General features: G+C 46.1%; 1 protein-coding gene across 5 annotated transcripts in view; it reads left to right on the forward strand.

Moving 5' to 3' along the window:
- Nucleotides 1–9072, forward strand: part of STAU1 (staufen double-stranded RNA binding protein 1) — a 28736-nt gene extending 19664 nt beyond the window's left edge. For 2 of the 5 annotated variants that reach the window (XM_027902595.1, XM_027902596.1), the window contains 8 exons: nt 850–1080; nt 1635–1778; nt 2328–2474; nt 3208–3280; nt 4687–5006; nt 5706–5828; nt 7294–7379; nt 8080–9072. In XM_027902595.1, coding sequence (XP_027758396.1) covers nt 850–1080; nt 1635–1778; nt 2328–2474; nt 3208–3280; nt 4687–5006; nt 5706–5828; nt 7294–7379; nt 8080–8167 — 1212 coding nt within the window. In that variant the 3' untranslated portion in view covers nt 8168–9072. The remainder of the gene's footprint in view (nt 1–849; nt 1081–1634; nt 1779–2327; nt 2475–3207; nt 3281–4686; nt 5007–5705; nt 5829–7293; nt 7380–8079) is intronic. The other 3 variants (XM_027902597.1, XM_027902599.1, XM_027902598.1) reach the window with 2 other exon arrangements.
- Nucleotides 9073–13777: the final 4705 nt, after the last annotated feature.

Raw genomic sequence — 13777 nt, forward strand, 5'->3', positions numbered from 1 at the left:
GCATCTGACTTTCCTTTCCCTTTGGCCTGGCTGCTTGCTGCCTCTTTGCCCCTCCTTGATCATTTCAGTTATCTTAAATCAGGAGCTTCCACAGGAGCATCTCTGTTTCACTACAGTATTAATTTACTGTGCTGCTTTCCTGAGCTGGCAGAGTAACCTTTAAGTCAACTCTTTGAATTATTATAGTAAGAAAATGCAGTTGTGTGTAACTGAATTGCTTCTGAAATTGTTCTACGAAATTTTGCATGAAACTCTCAATTATTGCAGATTAGCCTGAGCATCACTGGTAAAAATACACTGTGGGTGGAAGCTCTGAATTCATTCTTACTTTTTGACTATATGGATATTTTGAAGTATGATGTGAGGTGAATGGAGTTAAAAGACTAAATCTGTAGTGGGCAGCTGTCTCTTAGATGTCTCCAAGAATTCTTCAGAACTCCAGAGTTCAGAGATCAGAATTTCTGAACTAAAATGCTGGATCCTGAGGAATTGCTTTCTCTGTAATGTTTTGTTACTGTACCATGACACATTTAATGAGGTGATGTTACCTGTGGGGAAGTACACACTGATGAAATAGAACAGTCATATTTCAATACTGAAAAAGTAAATCAGTAAAATTAAGTAAGATGGGTTAATGACTTACATGTAAATACTGTTTACTGCTTGCTGCATCTGATCTTTTAAAAGTATATGCTTATTTGGGTGGGATGATGTTATTGGAGTGAGTATGATTTACGTTTTGGATCGTATGAGAATCTAAAATCTCTTTATCCGTAGTTCTTGAGAGAAGTTTGCTGTAACCAGTGTGCCCTACCATTTTTAATAAGTGTTTATCACGCTTTCACTCAGTTTTTCCCTCTGAAACAGGTGACCAAGGAAAGTGGTCCTCCCCATATGAAGAGTTTTGTAACCAAGGTGTCAGTTGGAGAATTCATGGGTGAAGGTGAAGGAAAGAGCAAGAAGATCTCAAAGAAAAACGCTGCAATAGCAGTCCTAGAAGAACTGAAAAAATTGCCACCCCTTCCTACGGTTGAGAAAATGAAGCCACGAATCAAAAAGAAAACAAAATCAATAGTGAAGGTAAGAGACAAAAGGTTGGAAATTTGACTGTGCAAATAGTCATCAGCCGAGTGGCTTTTCTGAGTCAATTATAAACTCTCTTGAGCTGCTCAGTCTTTGCCAGCACAAATGAACTGGTACTTTGCTCCCGCTCTAATGGGGTTCTGACACCACTCTCACAGCAGTTATCAGTAAATTCAGGATGAAAGAGAAACCTTATACAGGAATGGCTGGCACATAAAAATCAAGCTCTGACTTTCAAGCCTCGGACTTTACAGCTTCGGGTTTTGCTTGATTTTGCTCGTGCAAATTCTCTGCAAGCCTGCCCCTCCTAATATAGCAGGATTAGAACTTGTAAAGCTATTAGCAGGGGTAGGTTACATGTGGTCAAGTGTGACAGCAGAGCCAAATAAATTGAGTATTTCGCTTTGGCTGTGACAGTATTTCATGAAGCAACTTTTATTTCAGTATTTTCGAATTCTAGAGATGAGTGAATTCAGTGACACACTGCATTTTGTCTACTGAACCAAACATTCACAAATTTTGGCTTATTTCCTAAACGTTGTTCTACGTAGCTGCAAACAAGTCCAGAATATGGTCAAGGAATGAATCCCATTAGCAGACTTGCCCAGATACAGCAGGCCAAGAAGGAGAAGGAGCCTGAGTACATGCTGATCACAGAGCGTGGGCTGCCCCGGCGCAGGGAGTTCGTGATGCAGGTTGGTGTGTTCACTGCGCAGTTCTGGTGCCTGGCTGAGATCTCTTTGGTTTTTTCTTACGGTAATCAGGTTGTCATGATGACAGAGAGATTTAACAGGATTACAGCCAATTTCCATGACATGATTTAACAAAATATCGGATGGGTTACATTCGCAGGAGATAAAGGTTCAGGAAAAGTGATCTGAGTCAGGTTTAAAAAAAAAAATTCCATGGGGCACCAGAAGTCTATGTTGTAACTGCCTAATGTTTTAATTATCAGGAATATTAATGTTCTGTTAAGACATCCTGACCTGTTTATTTTGTGTAAAATAGGATTTATTCATCTTGTACCCAAGGTGAGATGATAAAATACAATTGTTTTGTGCCTTCTCTTTGGGTATTTTATGCTTGAAGGCCAATGACATTGATAATAAATGACAACTTGCTTAGAACAATGATCACTAGAATGATTTGTGACTCCAGGCCTGCTGGATACACAGGTCACTTATAAGGGAATTCCCTCACTACTGCTTAAGAATTGATTTGGTTTTTCTTCCTCTTCTGCCCAGGTGAAAGTTGGGGTACACACAGCTGAAGGAATGGGCACGAACAAAAAGGTTGCTAAGCGCAACGCAGCTGAGAATATGTTGGAAATTTTAGGTTTTAAAGTCCCTCAACCTCAACCTCCAAAACCAGCATTAAAGACAGAAGAGAAGGTGAGTCTTGAGGAACCAATTTGTGCTCTCTGCCCTAGCCAGGAAACAGTTGTGTTGAGGGGACTGTTCTCTAACAAATAGTGTGCTTTGGACACATTAAATGTTCAGGTTTTCAAGTAAGTCACAGTCTGATCAGAAGGCTAAATGAATGCATTTCTGCTTTATGGAATGGCTCAGAACCTGTGATAATTGATGTGTTGGTCTTAGAAACTTCCAGACCTGAAGGTTTTAGGACCCTGGTAGCAATAGTTTTACACAGCCTTGTCACCAGTTGAAGTGGAAAGTTTGTTACAGGTCTCTCTGGTGGGTCCCTGAGCAGGGAAGGAGCCTTGTGCTCTGCTGGGGATTCAGCAGATGTTACCAGGGAGCACATCTGGGGTTAGTTTTCTTCTTTTCCTGTATGTGCTCATATGTGTCCAGTGTGCTCTCCTCAGCAGTACCAATAACCAACAGCAGTTTAACTGGCTTTACTCTGGTGTCTGGTCCTGAGTAGGTGTGTTTCTAATACCACTTCTCTGGGCTGTGGATAATTTTAGCGCTTCAGTGAATAAGAATCACTGAACTTTTCTCAGTAGTGATGTAATAATTGAGATTTTTGAATAATACTTTCTTCAGTAAAATTTTTGACTGGTCAGATCCCCTGCGTCTTGAAAACTTTAAAACTTGGAGTGGGGAGTGGTGTGAGTTTTAAAGGGATACTGTGAGTTTGAGTTCTTTTCCTTTTGTTTTTAAGACCCCAGTGAAGAAACCAGGTGATGGAAGAAAAGTCACCTTCTTTGAGCCAGGCTCTGAAGAGACTCCAGCCAGTGAGTAACCTGGGTGGAAGCAGCACGGCCCTGGTGGGGGGCTCAGATCTGTTCCCCGTGTCCCCAGCAGTGCCACTGAGCACTCTGGGATGAGCAGAGCTGTGCAGCTGCTGCCTTGCAAACTAAATGGAGCCCTTGGGAAGGTTCTGTTCAAATTCCAGAGAGTTTATTCCTCCCAAGGCCCCTTTTCCTGGGATGAAGATGAGAAAGGGTGTCAGCACTAACTGGAACTGGTTGTCCTAAAGCAGAGGTGGAGAGAGAAGGAATGGCCTTGTCCAGAACCACCTGTCTGTGCCTGGTCTCTGATGACAGAGCAGGGGCTGTGCCTGCACTTACTTTAGGCAGTGGATGGTTGTGGGGGTCACACCCAGGTGACAGGCTGGAACTAAAACACTCCAAACCTGGCCACCTGTGTCCAGGCATTGCTTTCTGGAATGTCAGCTGGTGGCAGGAGTCAGTATGGAAACTGTCTATCACCACAGGTTTCTGTTCTGGAGAGCACCTTTCAGGTGCTTTATGTGCTTAAGTATAACTTTGCTGCTTAAATTATAAATAGCTGGGATTGACTTGGACCTTAGTAATATTTTACTGCACCCAGAAGATCTTGAGTAAACTTCCTGACTTCCTATTCAGATTTTGCTATCCCTGCTTTCTTCCACCTACACATTTTGGTTTTCATGCTTAGACTTGAAACAGCTCAGCCCTGCAGAACTTCATTTATCTGCTCTGCCATAAGTGACTCCTCAGTTTATTTCAGTGGCACTGTCTTCACCTTTCTTGAGCACACCTCTGCAATTTCCCCCCACAGCTCTGTATGAGTTCCCCTTAGAAGGCTGTTCTTATCCCTTTTTAATCTACCTTATGCCATAGTGACAGTAAATTGTTATCAGTTGGCAGTGGCTGGATATTTGCTGTAAGCAGTCAGTCTTGCCTCTTCACACTGCTAATGTTCCATTTTACCTTTCCTCCCTGCTGCTTCTCACAATACATAGTTTAAACTTTGTGGACTGGCACTCTCCTTACATTATTTAACAGTGGCTCTGGCCATTCTGTGATTTCATTATTTGCTCCTACAGTTTTAAATGATGAAATAAAAAAATTCTGAAAGCAAAGGTTCGATCTAGAATGTGATTGCAGCTGTCTGAGGTGTCTGTGGGCTTGGCTGACCTGGAGAAACTGCTCCTGGAGCTAAAGGAGCTCCTTTGGCAGGAGCCGGCGTTGCCCTGAGTCAGTAACTCAGTGACTTTGTCTCAGTGGTGCTGAAGCCTTGATTGGCCCCCCAAGTTTGTTGATAGTTGGAAAGCGATTTGAAACAAATTATTTTTTTCCGGAATGGCTCTTGCTGCCGGTGCCGGCAGGAGGGCCCCCAGGCAGCAGCTCTGCAGTGTGCACCTCTCCCCTCCCAGGTAATAAAGAAGATGAGTTTCGGATGCCTTATCTCAGCCATCAGCAGCTTCCTGCTGGCATTCTTCCCATGGTCCCTGAGGTTGCCCAGGCTGTAGGAGCCAACCAAGGACACCACACCAAAGAGTTCAGCCGAGCAGCTCCCAACCCTGCCAAGGCGACGGTGACGGCGATGATCGCCCGGGAGCTGCTCTACGGGGGCACCTCTCCCACTGCCGAGACCATATTGAAGAGCAGCAACTCCTCAGGCCACGTCCCCCACGGACCCCTGACCAGGCCCTCCGAGCAGCTGGACTATCTCTCCAACGTTCAAGGAATCCAGGTAAATGTTCAGCTTCGCGAGATTCCTGCCAGAGCTATCCAAGCTGGCCCAGCCTGTTGTTTGTCCTAAAGCTTTTTTAGTTCTGCCGGTGGCTGATGTGTTCTGGGGCTGCTTCTTCAGCTGGAATTCATGTAAAAGTTTTACTTTACCTGTGACACGTACTGAACTTTACAGCTTTTTTATGTAGTTTTCAAATGTGCATTTCTGGGCCACCCTCAGCCCTGACTCAGTGCTACTCTGAGATCTTGGAAGAACAAAATCAAAGTGTGTTTTCTGAAAATTGTCCCAGTGTAGGAGCACAGTGGGGGCTTGAACTTGGCTGATCTGAAATCAGGTTCTTTCACTAATCTTTCATACATTAACATTTGTTGTAGGCTGTGCATTTTCTTATGTTTGGTGCTTGGTGGATTAAAAAGCATAATAGAGGAATTTCAAATGCAGATAGCAGTATTCAGAATAAAGGTCCCAGCAAAAATCATTATTAAGTAGCCACTTTCATTCAAGAGGCTTGCAGAGCTCCTGTGAGTACTGAAAAACATTTTAAGCGGGGTTAAACTTCAATGAGAGTGGCTCTGCTGACTGACAGAATGCTGAGGACAAAGGCTTGGCTTCATATATGGGCAGATAATCTGTAGCAGTTGTGATACACTTCCTGTACTTGGTTAACTGAAAAGAATGAAATCCTTCTCTTTTCTTCAGGTTGAATATAAAGACTTTCCAAAAAATAACAAGAACGAGTTTGTATCTCTTATAAACTGTTCCTCTCAGCCACCACTGATCAGCCATGGGATTGGAAAGGATGTGGAGTCTTGCCACGACATGGTATGATGAACATTGCTGAAATGCTGCTCTTGGACCTTCCCTGAGGGAAGACCAAGGTTTATATCACTGCTGGGAGCAAGGAATTGGATGCTGTACAGCTCCCTGGCTAATTCTTGTCTAATATTTCACAGGTTGCTGAAATAATGATTAATAATATCAGAATCTAATCTGAATAATGTTTAATCTGCTCAACATGTGCTCAAAAAGCACATTTGGTTTACAAAAAGCACATTTGCTTCATCTTGATATTATTTGCATGAGCACCTGACGGTAAATGTACAAAAAGGACCAATAAACCCTAAGAGCATCTCCAGCTTATTTTCCTATTATATCAGAATGGGCTGATGTTTCATTGGGAACTGTGACCGTTGGGTTCACGTTCCCAGACTTCCTGCTGGAGTGGAATCCCAAGTGGAAGAAATACAGTTCAGCACTGGATAGCAGGAGACACTCTAAATCTGTTCGGCTCCCTTCTTAAATAAGACCTTTTGTTACCAGTGGCTGCAGTATTTCTTTGTGACAAAATGAGCTTGCCAGACTGAAAGCTGCAGGGGACTTTGGCTATAAAAGAGTTCAGGTGGAGCTGACAGGATGTTCCCAGTCTGCTCTCATTTGCAGGGATTGTTCTTGTTCTTCTGGACTCCAGAGGTGACCCCAGTGCAGCCTGAAGGAATTGTTTCCAATATGTGAATACACTTAGGAAACCCGAGTTTGCTCATTTTTATACTAAAACCTGTTGCAGTACTCTTCTGTTTTATATAATTTGATTTCTTTGATCTTTGTCACTTATATTTTCATGCCCATCTCTATGTCCGGCTGTGCAGAGGTCCTGTCAGACCGAGCACAGGGCAGTAGGGGAGAAGAGGAAAGGGCAGATGGTTTGGAGCTTAAATCATGAGCCCCCTCCTCTGGTCAGTGTTTATCTTCACTGAGGCACCTGCCAGAGTCAGGGACATGCTCAGGAAAACTGCACCTGAAATTGGTCTGAAAGAAATTAAAAAAAAATGTCAGTTCTCAAAGGAGGGGACTGACCTTGGCCAGGGCCATGACACACTGGCCCTATTGAAGAGTCGTGTGTCCACCTGTGCTGCATTTTTGATTTTTGTGTAACTTTTCTTTTTTGGCAAAGGACTTTTCTGTGTATTTTTCTGTCCTTTGTCTTAAGCTCTGCACAGTTTGAGCAGTTTCTAATTTAGTGTCTTTTTCCTTGCTGTTCCTGGTCCTGCTGTGTTAATGTTCCCCCACTGCTGAAACAAGTGCTGTGGGAATCCCCCTGTCACAGCACCATCCCACTGGTTAATGAAGCAAGATGAAATTCTACCCCATTGCATTTTCCACCATAATTATGCATCTTAAAAAAATATATTGCCAAAATTAGAATATTTGGTTGGTTGAAGTGAGTGCTTTCATGAAATGACTGAACTGGTCTGAGGCTGAATTGCTGAGTGCTCTCTCTTCTCTTTAGGCTGCACTGAATATTTTAAAGTTGCTGTCTGAGTTGGACCAACAAACCACAGAGATGCCAAGGACAGGAAATGGACCAATGTCTGTGTGAGTGGGACCCATTGACTTCTCTTGCTCTGATGCAAGTTGACCCTGTGAGGGTCTGTGGGCAAATAACATGTGAGGGGTTTTCTTGGCCAGAAGAGTTAAAATGCTGAGGGCTGTTGGCCCTCCAGCAGGACCAGAGGGGGTTGGATGATCAAGATTGGCATTTTCTCATGTGAGATGCAAAGTGCTGGCAGGAGTGAGTGGGTGTGAAGTGTGGTGGCTTTGACCTCAGCAATGGGTGACCCCAGCCCAGGGTGACAGCTCTGACCCCCGGCAGTTCTGGCCTCCTGCTGAGCTGCCCCTTCCCATTTCTCTGTCAGGAGTGTGACTGGGCAGTGGCTTTCAGGGTTAGGGCTTTGAGCTGCTCCTCTCTCTCTTTCTCCCCCTCTCTCCCACTTTTGTGTGTCACATGGAAAGGGATGTGCAGGGGTCAGAACTCGTTTCCAGCAGAAACACGGAGGGGTTGTAAATTAGTCCCTTGAATGGGGTGGGGGGAGAGAAAGTTGAGCCTCTCATTGAGATAATAAGCTCTCAAATTATCAGTGGTGGGATTCCCAAAGTGCCAGCTGATTAAAAATGGAGGCAGTTATATGGCAACAGATTGTTATATGCACTTCAAATTGTTTGTATCTGATTTAAAGCATCTTGTTCGTGGAAGCAGTGTTTTGTCTCCTAAGTAACAGGTGTTTTCTCATTTTAGATGTGTGAAACAAGAAATGGAAAGTGACCCTCTCCTCAAACCGGCGAGCGCAAACCCTTTGGGACAAACACTGGACAGCACTGCCTGAAACAGGCTCTTGACTGAACCCAAACCTGAAAGCACCAGAGAAAATCAAATGCTTCCTCTTAATGTAACCTAACTGTTAGAGTGCTACAGTCTCTACGACCTACTGTAGTGTCTAAATCATAACTGTTGCTTTTTCTTCAAACAGTGATACATTTTTTAGTTTCATTATGTTGTTTTGATTGAAATGACACTATAAATTTTTTCATTTAAAAGTTTCTTAATTGTATCTAGAACAATAGCACAGTTTAGAAACTTTGTCTTCTGAGACTGACATGTTACCTGTGAACTAACTTGGGAAGATCATATCCATGTATGTGGTTATTTTGGTTTTATTGGAATAGCAGCGTTTCACTGGAAACAGGCTGTGTCCCACCATTTTAAAAAGCCCCATATTTTCGCAAACCAACCTTAATTATCCAATGGTTGATTTAATTAAAACACTTTAGGAATTTTAAACTTGGTTTGATCATTTTTGGTTTAATTTCTAGTTTTCTTGAGTGTGGGGTAGGGGAACTCGAATGCAACGTGACTTTCAGTGATCTCTGAGCTGTGTTTTTAGGGACTGTGTGTTGGTGGCTCACAGCTCCTACAGTACAGGATATGATCTCAATGTAGTGCATATAAAACCGCAGATTGATTTTCCTTGAGTGCTTTATACTGTTTAATTACATCTCCATGTAGGGCTGAAAAAAATTACCTATGTTTATATATAACTGTGTTGCTTTTGATGTTGTGTTCCTTGCGCACGGAGGGTGCGCGATGAGGTTTGCCTTGGTCCAGGTACAGCACGATAGCCGCGCGAGTTCAGTACTGCTTCCGTTCATTGTTTACGCTGGAATTTTTTCTCCCCATGGAATGTAAGTAAAACGTAGTGTTTGTCACAAATAAATGGTAATACTAAATTTTTTTTTTTTTTTGGGTTAATTTATTCTTGTATTGCCACCACGGGGGCTGCTTTTTGATAGATTTGTAATGCTTGTGCTTCTAGTCCAGGCAGTGTGTGAAGCTGTGGAGTAACTTATGGTGGGTCCCGAGTGCATCGAGGCCCCTGCTCGTGCCGTGCGGGGTGTGCAGACCCGGCAGGGAAGGCAATGCGAAGTGACGTGGCTACAGTTTGTTATTTGTGCCCCAGTGTGTTAGTGCAGCTTTGTTAATGGGAGCTTGAACTGGAGTTTTAAGTGAAACTTAAAAGTCAGCTTAGACGAGGACCCTGGCACAGCCGGCGGGTGGGACTGCGGAGTTCAAGTCTCTGCTTTGAAGTTTCCTCGTTTGCTTGTAACTCCAGTCCCAACCTTGCCTTGCCTCGTGACTGGGGGGCAGTGCTGCAAACCAGAACTGACACCTCTCCGTGTCTCCTTCGGTGTGTACTCACCTGCGACCTGTAGCCATCCCTGCCCTGTGCAGCACCTGCAGGGGCTCTGCCACAGAGAGCGGCTCCTGCAGGTGCTGCCTCAGAGCTGCGTGTCTTGGCCGTTGTATTTGCATCATCCAAGGCAATCGGGCCACAGGAACTGCAGACCAGATTGCATTGAATCACATTGGGTTTGATCATGACGAGCAAAAAAAAAAAAAAAACCCAAACATTGTAAAGGTTTTTTTGTTTTTGTTTTTGTTTTTTTTTTTTTACATTTGTAGAACTAAAATGCTGTACATTTAAAAATTAAAAGAAACTTGCTAGGCTGAGGCTTTGTATTGCAAATTCTTCCAACTGAGAGAGTCCTTACCAAACAATTCCCATTGAAAAGGGAGCATGCTGACAGCAGTGGGAATGCTCTCCTTACCTTCACCTGCTGCTGCTGCTGAGTTTTCTCCTTGGATGAGACTAGAGCCTGTTCTCACGGCTGTTGTGCAGCAGTCACTCGTGGCTGTGTTTGACAGGAACCTGGATTGAGGCACTTTGCCACAGGAACCTTTCAGTGCAGTTAAACACCCCAATGCCTCAGGTGCTGTGTAAGGGAAGCCCTTGCTGCAATCCCAGCCTCCTGGGGGGACACTCCACAGCACCGTGCAGATTCTGGGGGCACCAGCCTGAGTTCTGGATAAAAATGGGGCTTTTCCAGAGCACCACAGTCCCCTGCTTTCCCTGTTGTCTTCTCTGTGCCTGATGCAGCAAAGGCAAGAGAGACAGCTGAGACAGTGGCCTTGTTTTCCTCAGAACTGACCCCCTTGTCATCCCAGCTCTCTAAGCCTTGTGGCTGTTCTGCAGACAGGGCTGCCCAGGGCCACTCTCCCAGGCACAGGAGGGAGGGAGGTCTGGGCCTCCTGGGCTCTTGGTTTCAATGCCTCAAGTCCTGACTCCCCGAAGAAGAAACGGGACTTTTTGTGATCCATCATTCTTGGTTTCAGGAAGGAGATCTTAAAGAAAAGAATTTGTGCCAAATTTATTTTTGGGAACGTTGACCTGTAAGACAGCTAAAATGTACCTTTAGATCTCCTGAAGGGCTCTGTAGGAGACCTAATGAGAATGAGCAGCAGCCTGGATCCACAGAAACACTTGTTCCAGAATATTAAAGTACATTCCCGGAACTTGTTGCTGTTGTTTTGGTTTAGGATATAGACAACTGACCCTTTTTTTGGACAAAATGCACCTGAAAGGACTCAGTCTGGAGTCAGCAGGGTTGTTATTCTTAATTCTCCAGTCAAAGTTGAGTAACATATGCAACAGAATTAAATGGAGCTGTACTTGGCAGCTATTGTGTTACCTAAGGATCAAACCAAAATTCTGTTTCAACCCACTGATCAAAGTCAGAAATAGTTTTATTTCCCTCCTACTCTATAAAACAGTGGAAGTTCCAAAAGTGCCTAACTGCAGGCAGGGATGGGATGTGTGGATACCACTTCACTAGTCTTTTGTGAAGCAATCACATAGTTGTTTGCTGCTTATATTACTTATACAAGGGTGCATTTTATTCTTTGATGAAACAAATTATTTTGTATAGCACTAGCAGGATCCTAAGGAAACAAAATTGTCTGATCAATGACACATTATAGTGCTTTTAAACTTTACTAATTCTCCCACTTCCACTTTCACAGTACTTTTAGCAGCCTGCTAATAGAGGATAGTTTAGATTTTATAAGTCCCGTGTTAACGGTGCAGGAACTGTTCTCCACAGAGCTTTCAATGCTTTCACCCTTTTCTTCCATTTGTGTTTATTATTTCCAACCAAAAGACAATCTCTTATGTTTAAATGCCTTTTTCAGTCCAGAAGGGAGATCAGTGTTCCCAAAGCAGGCAATCTTGGTGGTCCCTGTCAACCCCCTAGTGGTCTGGCCCCGGGGAGGGGCTGCAGGGCACAGGCTGCTGCTCTGCCCCGAGGTGTCCACGCCAGAGCTCCCACTGCAAGGAAACAACTGGGACTGGAGAGACTTTTGCTGCCTCTTGAACTTCCTGAGTTCTACGAGCCTTCACTGAGCTGAAGAACTCATCTTGCTAAAGACATTTTCTACTTGGTTTTGCCATGGAGAATAAAACCCAATGAAATCAAATAAATTCAATACTAAGCTCTCCTGCAGCTCTTGAGTACCCCACTTCTCACTTTCCCTTCCTTGCCAAGATAGGCAACACAAATCATGTTTACAGTTCCTTTTTGCACTGTGCATGTGACATGGGTTTGCAGTGCAACAAGATTAGTTTTCCCTGAAATCCTCTTAAAATGTCCTTCCTTTGATTGTCTTTTCATTTTTTGGTGTTCTGGAACTTGGATTACTGGCACTGAGATTTATTCCACAAGCCCTGTTTGATAGGCTGCTTTCAAGAATTGGTTGCCTACAAATACACCTAATCTGGAAAAAGCATTTTAACGGTACCTGAATTAAGGAGTTTCTGCCAAACATCCTGTAAGGCCCATTTATGTCCCTGCAGGATGTGCCTGTAGATACTACTGGACAAATAAAACAAGGCAGTTTTATCTTTCAGAGCATCTGAAACACCTCCCGTGGCTGCCCCAGGCAGATTTGCAGAGCCTTGGCTGTATTTTGCAAACCAGCCAATAAACCGATCAGGTGCCTTTTCCTCCTTTCATCATTTTTCAAGCACCATCCTTGCCTTGCCCCTTCCATAAATCCCACAGAATGCTTTCACCTCCCAACCAGCTCAGTCAGGTCACAGAATCCTTGACGAGGGGGTAGGACCTGGTACCAAACTGCTGGTTTGTGAAGCACCACGGGACAAGTCACCCTTCTCACACCTTCTCGAGCCTTGGCAGAATCGCGTTTTGCAAACAGAAAAACCCAAAGCATGGAGCAATTACATGATTCTGAGCTAATCTGGACCAGACCAGCTTCCTGCAGCACTCAGAGCTGTTCAGCTCCTGTGTTTATCCCCCAGAAACTCCCCTGCTGCTGATGGAATCTGGCTTCGTGCCTCTCCCTGCCTGCGCCCCCTGCGTGATTCCATTTCAACTCCCATCTTTTAGCTGGTGTAACCAGGGCCAGAGGTTCCCTCCTTCCCCGGGAGGGAGGGCCATGGCTGCAGATCATTCGGTGGCAGCTCCTGCGATGGAGAGGGCGGGCCGTGCCGAACTCGGAGAGGAGCGCAGGACTCTGGGAATGCCCTCCACGTGTGTTCAAGGGTGTCATGTGGCACGTCTCCTGTGGATCTGGATGACTGCATTCACAGCCCGTTCCCAAGGTGTATTTGTAACTGTAAAATCGTCACTGGCGGCGGTGCTTGGGTCACACGCTGGGCTGTTTTCATTCAAGATATCCTTTGTTCTCTATTCCATTCCTGACGTTACTCAGTGGCAAATTAACGCAACGTGATTTGCCAGTCTCTAGCAGCTAAAAGCAAAACATCTGACACAAACCCACGCCGAGCCTCGTCCGGGGGGGAAACACGGCGTCAGCGGGCGGCCCCCGAACCGACTGCGGGGCTCCTGCTCCGGGCTGAGGCGTGATGGATGTTGGCACCGCACCCTCACGTGCCTTTGGGTAAGTCACTGAACACCTCTGGACCGTTCTTTTTGTTTCCCATTAAGAAGGGAAAACTCAGTTTCCAAAGCCACGCTCGCCCATCTCGGCAAGGCACACCACACGCACCGGGTTCCGCCCCCGGGCCCCAGCCGGCCGCGCTCCCCCGCCATGAGGCGCCGCGCCCGCCCTGCCCGGCACCGCGAAATGGCGGCCCCACCGCCGCCGGCCGCGCCTCTCGCCCCCTGCACCGGCTCAGGGACCGCGGCAGCCACAGCACAGCCACAGACTGCCGGGCCCGGAGCGCGGCCCCTCGGCGGGAAGCGGAGGAGGACGGGCGGGGATCGGGGATGAGGCGGGAGCGGCCCCCCCGGTACCGCCCGACATGGCGCCAGCACCGCCCCCGCAGCGCGGGCGGGGCCTGCAGAGCCCATAAAGGGCCTCGCGCGGAGCCCATCGGCCTCTTTGTCCGGGGAGGCCGAGGTGGGTGCGGGGTCACTTGGGGCTGTGGGGTGGGTGGGCCCTGGATCCCCATGTGCCCGTTCCCGGCCGTGCCGGTGCGGGTGTCTTCCGGCGGCAGCTCGGTGCCCGTCCACTAAGGGATCCGCTGAGGCCTCTGCTCGGCTTCTGGCCCGGCCCAAAGGCTCCTTGCGGGGCTCTGCCCGCGTTCCCGGTGAGCGGCCGCCTCTCCCGGGCGGGTCAC

The sequence above is a fragment of the Empidonax traillii genome, unplaced genomic scaffold, assembly GCF_003031625.1.
Source record: "Empidonax traillii isolate 1590-97213 ecotype Southwest subspecies unplaced genomic scaffold, ASM303162v1 scaffold890:size686501, whole genome shotgun sequence".
Classification (NCBI taxonomy): domain Eukaryota; kingdom Metazoa; phylum Chordata; class Aves; order Passeriformes; family Tyrannidae; genus Empidonax; species Empidonax traillii.